Here is a 15,755-nt window from a genome sequence, read left to right as displayed (position 1 = left end):
ATTGCAAATAAGGCTAAGGGGATAGGCAAGACGTCTTAGCAAAACACCTGCAAGGCTATTTTGCATGATGACAAATACAAGATACTGTGCATGTCATGCGGTCGTATTTATGCAACACTTAAACAATTCAGCACATCGCTACAGTCAACACACTCTGAACAGCAACAACACTAATTCAGAGATGCTCCTAGCAGTTTAACCATGTCAACCTGCTCCTAGTGTGTCAGTTTGATCAACTCTGACGGTTGATCTATTTTTGCTCAACGGATCACTGTCTACCAATAGCAGTACCTATACCAAGAAAAGCGCACTGCACTTGACACTAGCAGGCTTGCTACAGAATGGCTTCCGTTTTGCATTCAAGCAGCAGGGAAGGAGTTAATCTCACAGGCCAAAATGGTTGAGTACCAGTCTTACTCATGCCTGAATGCATGACTTCTGTTTCATATGTTGTGATTTATTTTCAGCTCTACGTGTGGGTTTTTAGTAACGCACTCAACTGACGTTAATGGGAGCTGCCCTACGAAGCCCCGCGACTGGGAGCCAGACTGCGATTGTGCCTCCAGCTACTAGCAGAAGACACAGCACTCCTGGGACTGTCTTTGCTTATTTGCTATGCACTGATTCCCATCACTCCTGACTAAAATATAATTGCTGCAAACACAGGATGAGCAGCCCCTTTAAAAGACCCCCCCCCAAGAAAGACTACCCTCTGCAAATGACCTATAATGCATCTAAATAAAGACTGAGTTATTCCTTACTCATGCATAACTTCATTGCTTCTGTTCCCTCCACACCCTGCCCAGTTGGCATAATTTGCAGAAGGGTTTTGGCACGGACAGTCGAAACACCCACATGCTGCCTGAACTAAAAAGCTGGATCCTAGAGTCCTTTTCCTCCTGAGCGATAGCGAAATAAGACTCTTACTTTGATAAGACAGGCCTCGCCTGCGCTGCAGGTCCCAGCCCGTGAGGACTGGACTCCGATCACGTTCTCAGATTAGGACAATTACAGTCTACACCATCTTACCCCAAACGATGGCTAGGCTTAACACCTAGCAAAACGCAAATCTTTAAACTCTAAAAGGCTGGAATACGACACTATATAATTAGCGCACACCTCGGCGCTGTTCAAAACCAGCACGTAAACAAGAAATGAGCGTGGGCCACCAGAAACCCTCGCCAGCCGCTCAACCGGGCAGGCGTTCCCCACTGCTGCGCCGTGCCCAGGAACGACTTAAATCCATCTTTCCCTTTAAGCACAGACAGCACAACCACCAAGGATGATACAACAGTGACAAAGGAGGGCTGAAATTCAGCCCCAAATTGTTATTCCCCTCAGCTAGGCAGCGATGCACAAGCAGCACTGCTTGTAAACACTTCTTTGTCAAACACGCAATTACGAGCTGCTTTATGAACAAAATGAGTCAGTCGCAAGGAAAGCGAGACACGAAAATGGGGAAGAAACACAAAACGGTAGGCAGCTGTCAGGCCATCACACCCCCGGTACGCGCTGGGGACCACACTGCTGACCACGGAGTATGGAGAGCCAGGACACGTGCTGGGAAAGCCCGGAGACCAGCTTTACTGAGTGGGGTTCAGGCTTTGTTCCCTCCCATGGCAGGGGGGCTGCAGAGAGGTTATATCCTCTGCAGTAAACAAAAGATAACTTTTTTATTTTTATATTGTTTTTGGCAGTATGCACCTGGACAGAAAATAACACGCCTACAAAACCAGGAGCAAGTTAAAAACCTGCAGTTCAGAGGCAACACTGGTGACATGGCTGTGTTCCTTCATGTCATTCCCATTTACCTTGACATGCTGAAATTGCTCCATATGAGCTGAAAAATAACCAAAAAGCACATTTATTTTTAATTAAATCTGCTGATGTGTTGCAAAACAGACCTATCTGACCAGCTGAACTACCCCATCTTCCAGCTGAAAGGTCTGAAAGACTTCAGCTCCAAATAGACACCTACAACTGACACCACAGCAAATAAACGTCACGTTAAGTTAAAAAACGTTGACCAATAACCACTTGAAACTTTTGAGAACTAACAGAAAGACAATTCTGCGAGGTCCAGCACCACCTTCCAGGAGGTTGCGATATTACAGCATTAGAAGGCTATTCATCACCGCGCTGTTACTTTAGCTGCTCTGGACCGCATCCACTGCTTGATCCATTACTTAGCCCTCGGATTCTTTTAGCAATATTATTCCAGTGTATGAGGTTTCCCCTGGAAAAGGTTTTTCCTTGTTCTTATTATTCAGCGTCAATGAATCAAGAAGTGCTGTAAGAGGAAGCATTAGAGACTGCAAAACAGGGCCCATTACTATCCCTCAGCTTTAACTTGCACTGGGTCTGCAGCAGCTGAAGGCAGTCTCGCCAGCGCTCCCCTCCCTAGTGCCAGAATCAAAGCCTCGAACCAGAAGGAAGTGGAATGTGGAAGGAAGGGTGAAGCTGAAAGATTTGTTTTTAGACTAAACAAACTACATATATTTAACTAAATAATTCACTTCAGACACTAACTTTCATAATCCAGCAGCTAATCATATAAGACTTTACTTTGCCATCTGAACAAGCCCAGCTGGAAAGCGCGTGTGTGGGGAGAGCGCGTGCATGTGCTACGGGGGACAGGGGGAATAAGGAATTTTGCATACAAGGATAATAGAGTAATAGAGTTTATATGTTGATATCCTAAACTTAATATTTGAAATATTCTCCTTGGTGGGATTTTTTTTTTTTCTGAGGAAATTAATTGTAAGGTTCAACTCCAGAAAAATTTGAGCATCAATTTACAATATTATTAGAAAAAATAATCTACATACAGACAAGGCATATTTCAGCTCTGAGTTAAAAGCACACATGTACCTGACTAGCCCCTAGGACTCCTTCAACCAGCAAGCTGGGAAGAGCTTTAAATCTATTCCAACCCCCTACACTAGAGGAAATGGCAAGGGTTTCATATACTGACTCCGCCAGATCAATAGTGCAACAGCATTCACCCGAATAGCTCCTCGTAACCTTGCTTGAAGGACTAAAGGGAAAAAGAGGAGCGTTTATTTTACCTAAGAGATGTCTCCAAACCAAAGACACGCTTACTCGGGCTGTGTATATTCTCAACAGTTCGCGTAAACCATCGATCACGGGAAGCACGGGAATCGGCTGTCAGGAACCCACGCGGAGAGGAGCGGAGCTGGTGCGACTGCCCGAGGCGCAGCTCGGGAGGCCAGCGCAGCCGCGCGAGGGAAAACAGCAGCACCTCCGACATGCTCCCCCACGGAAAGCCAACGAGCTGGCCCCACGCCACGAGAGGCTCCACGCAAAAACTGGTGATCGCCAGAGCGCTCTCCTGCCGCAGCTCGCGATGCTCCGCTCCCAGCCGGCCTCGCGGACACGGAGATCTGAGGACAAGCCCTGCACGTTTGGTCTAAGTAACGCTAAAAGATGCTTAATTCTGCCTCAGCAGTAACTGACACCGGGACGTCATTTTTCCTGTTGTTCCTTGGGTTCAAATCACAGCAGAGCAGAGAGCGTAATTACTATGCCGATAAGCATGCCAGGGAGAGTCTCGGCTGCCTGCGCCGACTCTCCTCGCTCCGCACAGGAAAAGCCTCGGAGATCACCCCGCAGCACAGGGACGCGCGCGCCAGGAGCCGCACCCCGCCGTCGCCCTGCTGAGCTTTTACCGCAGACGTTTGGTGTGAGCCCAAGAAGAACGGAGGCTACAGCTGGACCGTGGCCCGTCTCCGTCACGAAGAGATGCGTCCCGGAGGAACACCTGCAGCCTCCGCCCAAGGCTCTGCAGCTCCTCGGGCAGCAGCCAGGGAAGGAGAACCGTTCAGACCGTACCGCGTTTCTCCGCTCTTTTCAACTTACTGAAATCATGAGATACAACAGAAGTGCTCTGTCCTGGTCCCCATTTTCTCCAAAAGCAAATATACAAATAAAACAAAAAAAAAAGAGGAGGGAAGAAGAAAGAGAAAGAGGACTTTGTGTGTTGGGTCAACCAGTTAAATTCAGAGAAAAAGATAAAAGCAGTTATAGTTTTCCATAAATTACTTCATGTAATTAAATCCACTTCTCTAAATTACAAACCATTTAGCTCTTCTTTTATAACAATGTAACCAATGACCACCAACAACCTTTTTTACAGAGTCTGCTGCCACATAAGCTGTTAGCAATGAAACTTCCTTTTTATTTCTTCATTTCTAAAGAAGCCATTGTAATGAGATTCATTCACAGCGACTTAGAGAACATCACTGAGAAAAGAGGATTGCTTTGTTTCCCCTTGCACTGCTCCAAGTCCAAGGCTATATTTAACCAAATGTGACCTGAGGTCCTTATCAGTCATCTAATCATAGCGAAGTTAAAGGTGACCTGCAGGAGTTTTAAAACTTGGAGCTTATGACCAGTGTGATTCTTCATACACACAACCTAACAACGGTCTTGCCCAGCAGCAGTGTGCTTAACTATCTAACTTCCCAGCATTTGAATTTTCTGTGCTTTAACTTGAAAAATACCAGGAATGTCACATCATGTCTTCCCCGTTTGCTAGGGACGAGCCCTGAGAGACGGGAACTGCTCTGAGAAGGTTCCTCCAGACCGTCCCATCTGCTCACGTCTGCGCACGTTTCCAGTCACTGCAGTCCGTTAGGCCATACTTTACTGGCTGTCTGGTTACCGCATTTTTTCAGATGGGGAACCGAGACGGAGACACAAGGTCCCCTAAGACGCTGCGGTTCAGCTCCACTGGAGGCAGCACGAGCAGCACGGACACCGAGCGCGCTGGTAGCCGCCAGTGTCTTCATCTCCAGGCCTGCTCTAACACGTTAGAACGCCAGCAGCCATCTGGAGGCCTGAGCACATCGCTGCTGCCCAAATGCTGCTGGGTGGCAGAGCTGGACCGGGACAGACAGCGGCAGTTTTGGAGCACAGTAGAAGCAGGGACGCAGAAGGGAACCCAGCGCTGCAGGCGGAGCCGCAGGGGCTGGGCCTGAACGCAGCAAAGCCGGTACCACCCTAACGCCCGCGGTCCTTAAACGCAAAGTGCAGAGCAGGACCCGCGTGTCAGGACACCGCCCCTGTCCCCACGGCCACCCGGCCGCTACTTGCCAGGCCAGCAGCTCCCACCCAACGGGCAGCCACTTTCTCCGAGATATATCATCTTCCCAGCAGCCAAAACACACTTTACATCACTCTGCTTAGAAAATAACGTTTGAAGTGTGGTAAAATCCAGCAGATGCTTCTGTTTCATGCTTCAATTTTATTCTAAAAGCAGCTGGATTTTTTCCCCCAATTTTAATAAACATTGTCTCCTCAATTTATGTTTCAGTAACAGAATTGCATAGGGGTTTGATACATATTTTCCAACTCAGATGAAGGCCTTCTGCTGTAGTTTCCAGGGGTTTTATGGCACTGTTTCGCTCCACTCATCCTGAAGCGCGATGTGTTACAGAGATCTGTCAGAAGTAGCTACGCTGTCCCTCTCAAAGACGGCTGTATTGCAGGGATTAATCAAGTCACCCGGATCACAGCAATAAGGCAAACCTTGATTGTCCAAGACGCTTTAGAAGAAATATTGAACAAATCAAGCCCATGATCAAGTTCTCTCTCTTGCAAAGTATACTATACAGCAACTCCAAGAATCTCTAACAATTTTTGGATAAATTCAGCAAAAAACAGCAGCACTTCTTTATAATAGCAGGGTTTCATCCAGTATTTATTTACAAAGGACTTTTCCTCCTCCTGCCGCTGCTGTGCCATGCCCACTGCTTCCCCCATACTTGCATGCAGAAAACAGAATACCAAGTGCCTGACCAGGACTTGAAGCAGATTTTTAAATTAGTTCCTGACAGTGCAAACAGACTGCTATTGACTGAAATGAGCCTGATTTTAGGCTGGATTAGCAAAGTAATGACTAAACACTGCACTGCCCATTTCGGTGCTTTGTGCCACTGCTCCCCGGTGGTTTCACGGGCAGCTGCGAAGGTGCCGTGCTTGCGGATCGCTGCGAGCGAGCGCGGGAGGCCACCTGCGCCCGCCACCGAGGAGGACCTCCTCGGGGCCCCGGCCCGGCCCCCCGGCGCTACCACCTCCCTGCGAGCTCTGAAGCCCGCTCACGCGGGTAAGAGCGAGCACGTGCTGGAAAGCGCTTGGCTGAACCAGAGCAGCACGCCTTGCCGGCGGGGCCGCGGGCGACCAAGCACGCACGGCGGCAACCTCTCCGGGCGGCCGGCCTGGAGATCCCACGCAGGTAACGCGTTACCAGCCCGGCTCCCCCAGCAATCGTAAATGCATACTTCAGACTAATTGGCGCAGGGCTTTTATGTCCAAATTGTAAATTTTTGTACTTACAAAGGTGGAAAATGGATCCTGTTTCTAAGCAGTACACGAAGAAACGTTTTCCCCGATTAAAAGAAAATGGACAGCTTTTCTTCCCTCTGCTTTGTTGTTTAGTTTCAAAGAACATTTAAATAACAATATCTGCTAACAAAAAGGGTAACATCAATTAGCAGCAAAAAGAAACTGGTTTGTATAATTTCGCTGTTCAAAAGCAGTGAAATGCAAACACCAAAAAAGCACACACCAAACCAAACCAATCCCCCAAACCCACATTAAAGGCACCAGTTGTTTGAAAAGAAACGTTAGCAGCCTTGAAGTCGTTCGCTTTTAATAGCCTGAGATAGAGAAGGTAACAATAAAGATACTCATATCTACCTACATCTATCTATAGCTTTCTATCTATCTATATCTTTAGACCCTCTTAAAAGCAGTTCAGCTTCCAAATGTTGTATTATTAGGACACGGAAGGAGAGGACATCCCTACCTCTCCTCTGGCCCCCAGACAGATTCCAAGGGTTATTTTTTGGACTTCTTCTCCCAGACAGCTGCTGAATCTCAGCTGAGAATTGTATAATTCAGTCTCCGAACCCCCGTGTCACAAAACAAACACTCTGCCTCCAGCCTTCCAGTGGCTTCAAAAGCACATCCAAGCAACGGATTTACTATTTATCATTATCTGGAAAAACACAAGTAGAAATCAAGCAGCTCTGTGCTCTTACTGCCCAACAGACCCATCATTAGCACCAGCAGCATGGTGCCAAAGGGATTATTCCACGTGATGTATTTCGTTAGCCAGACGAGTTTCTAGAACGTTTCTCTGCAACTTGGACGCAGCATTTCAGCAGCACCACCGCACACTAAACGGGGTAGGGATTTCCAATGCCAGCTGATTTTCACCTGGACACTGGGAGAAGCAACGTGCATCCTGAATGGAAAATGGTTTAAAACCTGCCACCTTTGGCTCAGATCAATGGTACCCCAAAGCAGTGTTCTCTGGGGGTGGTATATTCATCAACAGTGTTGGATAACGAGCTGATTAGCATCACAGAAAAATAACATACATAGGTAATCAAACATGTTAATTTAATTTAGTAGTTCCAGTCCAGCAAGAGCCGCAGCAACAATAAACATTGATCATGGATAACGCTGAGCAGTCTGATGAAGGCTAAGGAGGGAATGAGATGCAGGAATCAACTCCCCTTCCCCTCCTTACAGGAGCCCTCTCAAAGTCACGGAGATGTCACACCTCCAGAGCAACAGGACAGCGTTAGCTTTCTTACCCTTTCTTCCCATGCTCCAAGGCCAGCACACCACTTCTGAGCACTAAATACAAGCTACACCACCCTGCAGCTTCCTTGAGATGCTTCCTCATCTCGGGTGATTTAAGCAGTGGGTGATAAAAGGAAGGAGGAGGTGTAAGACAGTCATTTTCATGACAAATCACTATTTGCAGAACAGAGTGTTATTACAGCCACATTTAACATCTAAACATATTCAACAAACTATGATGCTCCTGAGCTGACTAACCGCAGAGCTTGTGGTTAAGTCAACTTGAAGTATCAGCAACTCTTTTTCTATTGGCACCAGCTCTTTTCGCAAGGAGGTCAGCCCGCTTTCAGCCTACATACAGAAATGGTAACACATCCTGAAGCTCGGGGGAAAAAAAAAAATACTGGTCCACATCCAAATTGAGTGGGGTCACCACAGATGATCAGAGAGTAATCAACAACTCAGAAAATGAACTCAAAAAAAAAGAGCACAAGACAGCTCAGCTAAGGGAGGATTAACGAAAGACAAGCTCAAAGTTCAAACGGGAGCGGGGCTCTCCGAAGGCTAGGAAAAGAATTACCCAAGGCAATACAAGGAAGTATAATTGGAATTAAGAGGTCTCCATCTCAACATCTACTTCTTACTTCGTCTAACTGAATTATACATCCGACCATACAGGAAATCTTGGAAGGGCTGATGATCTCCATGGCTCAACACATCCCTGCCGCAGGAGCTGCCAGTAAGCGCTGCAGGGATTCCCAGCTGCCCGGGGGGATCGAGGTGGCCGTGACTCACCTCCCACCGAACGCGCCTGGGGTGGATGCCACGGCACGCTCTTGGAGAGGCGAGCACAACTGTAGCGACTCGGGCAATACCAAAACACACCACATTTTTAAACACTTTCCCATGCCTTGACATACACACGATGGCTGTGAACAGTTTTCTTGCCTCCCATCGGAGAGCAGCAGTTTCGAGTCAGCACCCTCTTCTGTGCACGTGTGTTAAGGACAGACCCAAGTCCCGAAAAACCTTTGGCCGAAGGACCTGTAACTATTCCAAAGGCCCTTCGGTCTCTCTGCTTGGCTCCAGCAGGAAGCAAATGCCTTCAAATGATTTTTGTACACAGCTGGAGTAACAGGCTGGAAAGGCCACATTAGCTCCGGCAACTCTCGCACCATGCCCCGAGGTACAGAAGAACCAAATAATCAGGAGCAAATAGGAATCTGGATGTTTTGTCAAACGGAGTGAAGCATTAATCTAATTTTCTAAACAAAGCAGACAACCTGGCACTCAAATCAGCTTACCACTTTGCACCTCTCTACAAGGATTAGCAGAATGCCATAATTATAATGCCCAATTTGATTTATTAGAGGAGGCTGCACAGAAAAGATGACAATTCAGTCGCAGAGTGAAGAGAAGCAGTGAGAGTACAAGAAAGGTTTCAAATTGATCAGGAAATTCTAAGTAAGAGATCTCAATATAATTAGCATTAATTATAATAAGCTTTCCAAATTAGGTATAAACCTATGTTCAGTAACCCTCAGATGCAAAAATCACCCCCAAAATTCCAGGAAACTTAATATCACAACCGATTTTTCTAGACAGCTTGGCAGGAAATGCCAAGATTCTACATTTGAACTTTGTGGTTATTAAAAAAAAAGGAAAAATTAAAATCGTCTATATCATTAGCATAATTAGTTTGAACTGAGGATAATCTATTTTATCTAGGTTGGATTTTGCTGCCACTTCATCACCTTACAAGGCCTGGAATGTCTGTTTTTCACAATTGCATCAGCTAGGATAATACAAGGCACTTCAAAAAATCTACCTTTTCAATAAAAATGAATTCTAAGTGTGACTTTTTTGAAGAGGCACAGTGTTTTACTGAGTTGCTCATCACGGATTTTAAGGCATACTCTTTGGGCAACTCCTCACTCTTTTTATACTTTTTTTTTTTTTTTTTTCTTCATACACCTCACTCCTTTTGGAAGTTGTTACTACTTTTTTCAGGAAAAAAAGATAAAACAATGGAAGAAAGAAAGATGAAATCAGGGTTTGGGGAAGGACAAATATTCTGTTTAATCGCTGATGGCAGCCAAACACTAGGCAGAAGAAACGGGCAGCAACATCCTCATTTTCCAGAAATGCAATATGAAGAACCTAAGCGTTTGGTAAATGGAGGCAGCAGACTGTAACTACAGAAACCGGAATTTGACCAGCACACCAAAACCTCTCACCCCAAAGGTTTGTAAAGGAGTGTCATGAGCTCCTTAGTGGCCACCACTATGTGAATCCCCGCGGCCCCGCGGGAGCACCCCGCCGCGCTGCCCGGCAGACCCCGGCCGCGCAGCACCGCGACGCGACGCGACGCACGCAGCGGGAGAGCGCCCGACCCGCCGCGGCTGAAGCTCCGACTCACGGAAGTTGAGGCCGGGTGGAGCAACCCCGCAGCTCCCGGACGGACGGGCCGTGCCGCAGCGGGCTCTCCGGCCAGGGCCGCGGGCAGCAGCAGAGGCCTGTGGACCCCGCGGAGCTCCCCGTCCCCACGCCCGCGCCGCGCTACCCTCCGCTGCTTCGGCGCGAGCCTCTGCCACGTCCCTCCGGGAACCCGGCCTGGAAACCGAGCCAGCTTTACGTGTACTTCCCAAGTGCTCGCAGGGTGGTGTTTTGGGTTTTTCCACATGAATAATAATAATAAAAAAAACAAAATAAAAAAGCAGCAATCCCAACATCTCTATAAAGAGGCCAGAGCACCTGGCGAGGCACAGCAACGCAGTCCCGGGGTGAGAAGCAGGCAGGAACACCGTAAGCCACTACTGCTCCTAAACACTGTGCCTCAAAGCCAGGGCCTTCTGCTAAAAAAGGTGCTTGGAGTTTGTGCTTTCTGAAGCCAAGCTAGAAAACCCCAGTTGCCCAAGATTTCACTGAAACCAAAATTCAAATACACAGCGCATATTTATTCACCCATAATAAAAAAGCCATTTTAATTTGCACAAACTGAATATTTGTACACAAATCCATTGCACCTGTATCCATAGGGGGAAGTGAAGCCCTACCACTTGACTACTAGCAAAAACAAACAAGAAACTCGATACATTTTGAGTATATGTACACTGACAACTTTAAAAACAAACTCCTCAGTGTTACGCTGGGGAGTTAGGAAAGAAAAAACAAACCTGGCAGAGGTTTTACTACAAGTGTATGATTGTATGATGGGCTACCTCAATGCCTGCAAGCAGGAAAGTAGTAACATCCTCGCATGAGTTACCTGGAGTGAATTATTCCCACAGTATTTTTTAATCAAAATGAAGAGAGCAGAAGTTAGCAAACTCGTTAATGAGAGAACAATTAGATCCTGGAAGACAGGGGCCACTAGGATTTCTAACATACAATATGATGAGCCTTTTGAACAAAAATGGTACAGTCCAACTGCAAAAGACTACGTACGGTGGAGAAGTTTTGCAGGGGGTCACGTCAGATTACCTTAACAATCCTTTCAAATCCTAAAATATTGAAAATCTATAAAAAACACACTTCTAGTAACTGGCAATTCCAATCTCTTCTTGTCTGGCACACACACACAGAGGCATTTCCACAGACCAGGAGATGCGCTCTGGCTAAATCAGCTCTTTTTTCCTGCATCGCGAAGAATTAAAAATACTTTTTCATTGTGCTATACTTTCTTTTTTTTTAGCTTGGCACAAAGGCAAAAGGATCGAGTAGCCCAGCCTTCCTACCGGCTGCCATTTGGCACCAAGTTAACAGACAATCGGGAAAGTGTTTGTTCACAGATATGTGCTGCTGTGCCATGCGGACTTCAAACTGATGAATGAGCACTGAGTCACCAACAAATCTCCCTGCCGAGCAGCAGCAGGTGATAAACAGCCGGCCAGCCCAGAGCGCCTCTCCTCCGTCGCCTCCCCAGCTCCGCGCGCACGCCGCGGCTCCGGTGGGAGCCTCCGCTGTTGTCCCCCCAGCACCACGACTCCTCCTTTATCGAGGCTCCACCACATCTCAGAAGCGCCAAGGGAACCCCCTAAACGGCAACTCCTCCACACTGACTTTCCACTTACAAAATTCTTGAGCGTTCTCCTTCCCAATACACTGTTTTGGGGGGGCCGTGGACTTGATTCACGAGATGGACACGCTCACATTTGCAGCTTCCAAGTGCACATTAACAACCAGGTGTGCCCTAAAGGAGGCTATGATCTGATTGATGATTTCTATTTGTGTCCAAGACAGTAGGAGCCATAAACATTTTGTATGCACTCTCTCAAAGTTACAGGATACAAGAGAGGTCTGATCCTTCCGAAATGCTTTCTTTCTGCACTACTCAGCACACCTCCTCTGTCATTGCAACTTACAAAACTTGCCTTTATAAAGGTTTTCCCCATTTGGCTAGAATTCATGTAAAAGACATTGTCTTCTCCAGCACAAATCAGCAGAGACCCAGTTACATTAACAATCCTGATCTACCAGCAGGACAACATTTTAGTGGCCATCGCTTCAATGCAGTCACTTTGGATGAGAAATAACTGTCCTACCTGTTTGGACAGCTTCAAAGGGAGTTTCTTCTTCACCCGCTCTTTGCCTCGATCTGCCTCTCTCTCGGAGCTTCCAGCATCGTTATTGTGGCCATTTTCGCTTGGCTCAGCAGACACACAGTTTTCAGATTCTCGAGGTTTCTTTCCTGGATGCCTCTCCCACTTCTCCTTCCGCTCCTGAGGCTTTAGCGACATGTCCTTCTGTAAAGAAGGAAGAAAATTGTCAATTCTTTAAGTTATTTGAGACTACTGTTAAGCATTAAGCAATATAAATGTTGAATAAAAACACAAACAAAACAGCATGTTCTTTCCAGAGAGAACCAAGATGAATAATTAGGCACGCACAATGCAAACAGTAATTTTAGATTAGATTACGATGAACACTCTCCAGGCTACGTGTTTGATTAATTCCAGAGATGCTGGAACTGGTTATGAAAATGAGTTTGCCTCAGATTAATTCCAGAGCCATACGTCAATAGTACCTAAGCAAACCGTCATCCTGAAGGCAAGCCTTTAACTCTGCTCACCCAAAATAGAAGTGGTTTTTATTTTCTTTTGTTTCCATCTTAGAAAGTAACATATCAGACCCCCCTCCTTGTGCCTGACAGTCTAATTCACAGTAACATTCGTAGCAAGAAATACACTTTTAAAGGCTAGCATGCGTTCGATAAGCTAGCTAATATCAATGGTATCTAAACACATAATAGAGATTGAATACTTATAAATGATAAATGCCTTCCCTGAATCAGGGCTATAACATACGATCGAAACACGATAAAAAAGCTGGTATGTCATGTAATAATGGTTAACATATGGTAGTGAGATCAAAAGGGCATTACTGCTACTATCACCATCCCTGGCATCTTAAAGAACTGAAGGCTGAACTCTTGGTGCAAATACACCAACCTCTTCCCCTACACACACACCACAGACAAGAAATAATATACCAGACCACTAAGATATTAGCTCCCTGCAGCTAGTTAGACTCTTCCCCATACCTTTTGTTAACTGCTCGAGACTGAACTTTTTCTGGAATGATTTGCAGACTCTCTATATCCTTATTACTTTTTCATGTGAAGTAACTGAATCAGATTAGGAGATACCTTGAAAGCACTGCTAATCATGACAAAACTTGTAAACTTCAGCCAGAGAAATGTTTTTTAAATGCCTAGTCCACCCCTTCTGACCTGAACTGCTAGATCATCGTTACTGCTACCCTGCATGAGTGAAGCTCGCAAGGCGACTCAGTCGCGCCGACACGCGCACACCTGCACACACCTGCACTACCACAAGAGCCCACGAAACCATTAGCCCTCTAGCCTCTCACAGCCGAAAGCCCAACAAAAAACGAAAGTTGGGAATTGAGATGAAATGCCCTGCTGATTGCTCTAGATTACCTGCTCCCTCGCTCTTTTAATTAATGAACTGGCTGCCTGGGTGTGCAGCACACCGATGCCCTTCCAGCCGCCCCCTGCTCAGAGTTACCTTTCCCAGGAAACAAGATGCTGCACCGACACTGCAGGGCAGCACAGGCGCGGGAAGCTGCAACACGGTGATAAAAGAAATGCAATCGCTTCCTATCCCATCCTAGGGCAAAAGGCAACTACCCAGCACCCAGACGATCCCCGCACAACTTGCCCAGGGTTGTCTGTGGCTGGCAACCTCCTGTTAAAGCACACACATATACAGCAGGCTGCAAAAACCCCCCAAAGATACAACCACCCCCTCACCCCCAAATTAAAATAAGTAGCACTGTCTCAGAGGCACAGAGCAAAACAGAATATAGCTCAGCTTGCCAAATCCATAATTAGTGAAAGAGCAAAGAAAATGATTGTCTGGCGTTATTCTCTGTGAATGATAAAACGAAGAGTACCAATTAGTGTTTAGTTGCTTACTTTGGTTTTTAGTTTTAAGATAACACTCTAAAGCAGCAGTTTGAGATGCCACTTAGAAAAGGTCACATTGTCCTATTTACGGTGAAGTTGCTGAGACAGATAGCATCAAAATGCTAAACTCTAGTAACTAATCAGAAATGACATCTGTTAACTGACACTCAGCAAAACATCAGAAGTAAGTCACCAAATGCACACATTTCTTCGTAAAACCAGATGCAGCTGCAGCGCGATGGCAGACGCATGGAAGACGCTGCTTCTACCACGGACCCCTGGCGATGGAGGAGGCGGCAGTGGCAGGGCAATACCAGCACCCGGGAGCTCCAGCAAATAATACACCCCGGCTCAGTCTTTAATATTCACTTTTAAAGATACTTTCAAAGGCAGAAAATGGCAGTTTGGGCTCTAACTCAAACTGGCTTCATGTGGGGATTAGGCCTCGGTCAGTGCTTCGGGGACAGTCTCCCTGCAGCGCCCACAGCACATTCACTGCAGTCGGGATTCACTGTCCCACACAACCAGTCAAGACAGTTGAAGAAGCCCAGGAAGGGCTCCGCTCGGCCCCGCTCCCTCTGCTCCGGCCGAGGTGGCAGCTCGCAGGACTTCACCCTTGCCAGGGTCGCAGGACACTGACCTCGGCTGCTCCTTGCTGACGGCAGCTGACAGCCCTTCTACGCTGCTGAACGCAGACCTCTCTGCGGCCTCGGGCAGAGAGCAGGAGGGGGCTAATGGGGCTGCTGCCCTTGCCTCCTTTGTTCCCTTTTTATTTACTCTACAAAAAGAGCCTTCCAGCGATTGCTCTTTCACTAAAGTTTATGACCTCCGAGTTGGGGACCTCACTTAGCACAACAGCTTACTATTTTTGGATGTGCATCTGTGCAGACAATTGCTGGAAGATTTAAGCGCACGCAGAACATGGAGTACATCCTTGCAGTGGACAGCGCATATTCCTGTACCTGGACTTCAGACCCGAAATTCCCACCTGCAGGTGATCCCGGCTTTCTGACAAACAGCTCCCTTAGAGCCTTCCCCCAAGACAGCTCCAGACCAGCTGTTATTTTTGCCCTCGCACATCATGTTAAACCTAGGAGTTCACACAGTGACAACATCTGAGGTCAGGCCACAAAACCCGAAGGACTCTATACCCGGCCTTGGGGTTTCTGCCCGATCTGGGAGTCAGAAGACCTGGCTGTTGGTAGATCCAAGCCTGTTCTCTCTTCTCAGTTCCAGCACAGATTGCCAAATCTTGTTGCAGCATATACAACCAAAACTATTGCTCCTTACTGCTTCCAGACATGTCTCCTACCTGTCCTCATGTTGAAATCCCTCTCACACCTCCCAGGGCAGGCTCCAGCCTCTCCATCTGCAGTGCCTTGTCTGGCTGGGCTGCAGACTGAGCACAGATAGCTCTCACTGGCTGCTCGGTTACAGATAAAGAAGAACCAGGCCTTTCTTTAGAGCCTCTTTCCTGGCAGTTACTAAATGAAATATTCAGATTCTATCACTCCATTTGCTTTTTTGGATGTACAAGTATCAAAGACCATATATATGTCAGCTGAAAATACAATTGCCGCACACATAGATACACCTACTCCAACTTTACCTGACGTAACTTGCACACCAGCAGCTGGGAAGACACACCAACAAAAAACTTCAGCCTGGGCTGGCAACCCAAGTACGTAATCCAGATCCTACGGCAGATTTT

General features: G+C 46.9%; 1 protein-coding gene across 22 annotated transcripts in view; it reads right to left on the bottom strand.

Moving 5' to 3' along the window:
- FBRSL1 (fibrosin like 1) overlaps positions 1-15,755 on the bottom strand; it is a 553,713-nt gene that overhangs the window by 387,004 nt on the left and 150,954 nt on the right. For all 22 annotated transcript variants that reach the window (XM_064522069.1, XM_064522089.1, XM_064522082.1 and 19 more), the window contains exon 2: positions 12,159-12,359. In XM_064522069.1, the coding sequence (XP_064378139.1) occupies positions 12,159-12,359 (201 nt within the window). The remainder of the gene's footprint in view (positions 1-12,158; positions 12,360-15,755) is intronic.

This window comes from Dromaius novaehollandiae, chromosome 17, assembly GCF_036370855.1.
Source record: "Dromaius novaehollandiae isolate bDroNov1 chromosome 17, bDroNov1.hap1, whole genome shotgun sequence".
NCBI lineage: Eukaryota > Metazoa > Chordata > Aves > Casuariiformes > Dromaiidae > Dromaius > Dromaius novaehollandiae.
Note: the sequence above shows the minus strand (reverse complement) of the source record. Positions and strands in the feature narration are given on the sequence as shown.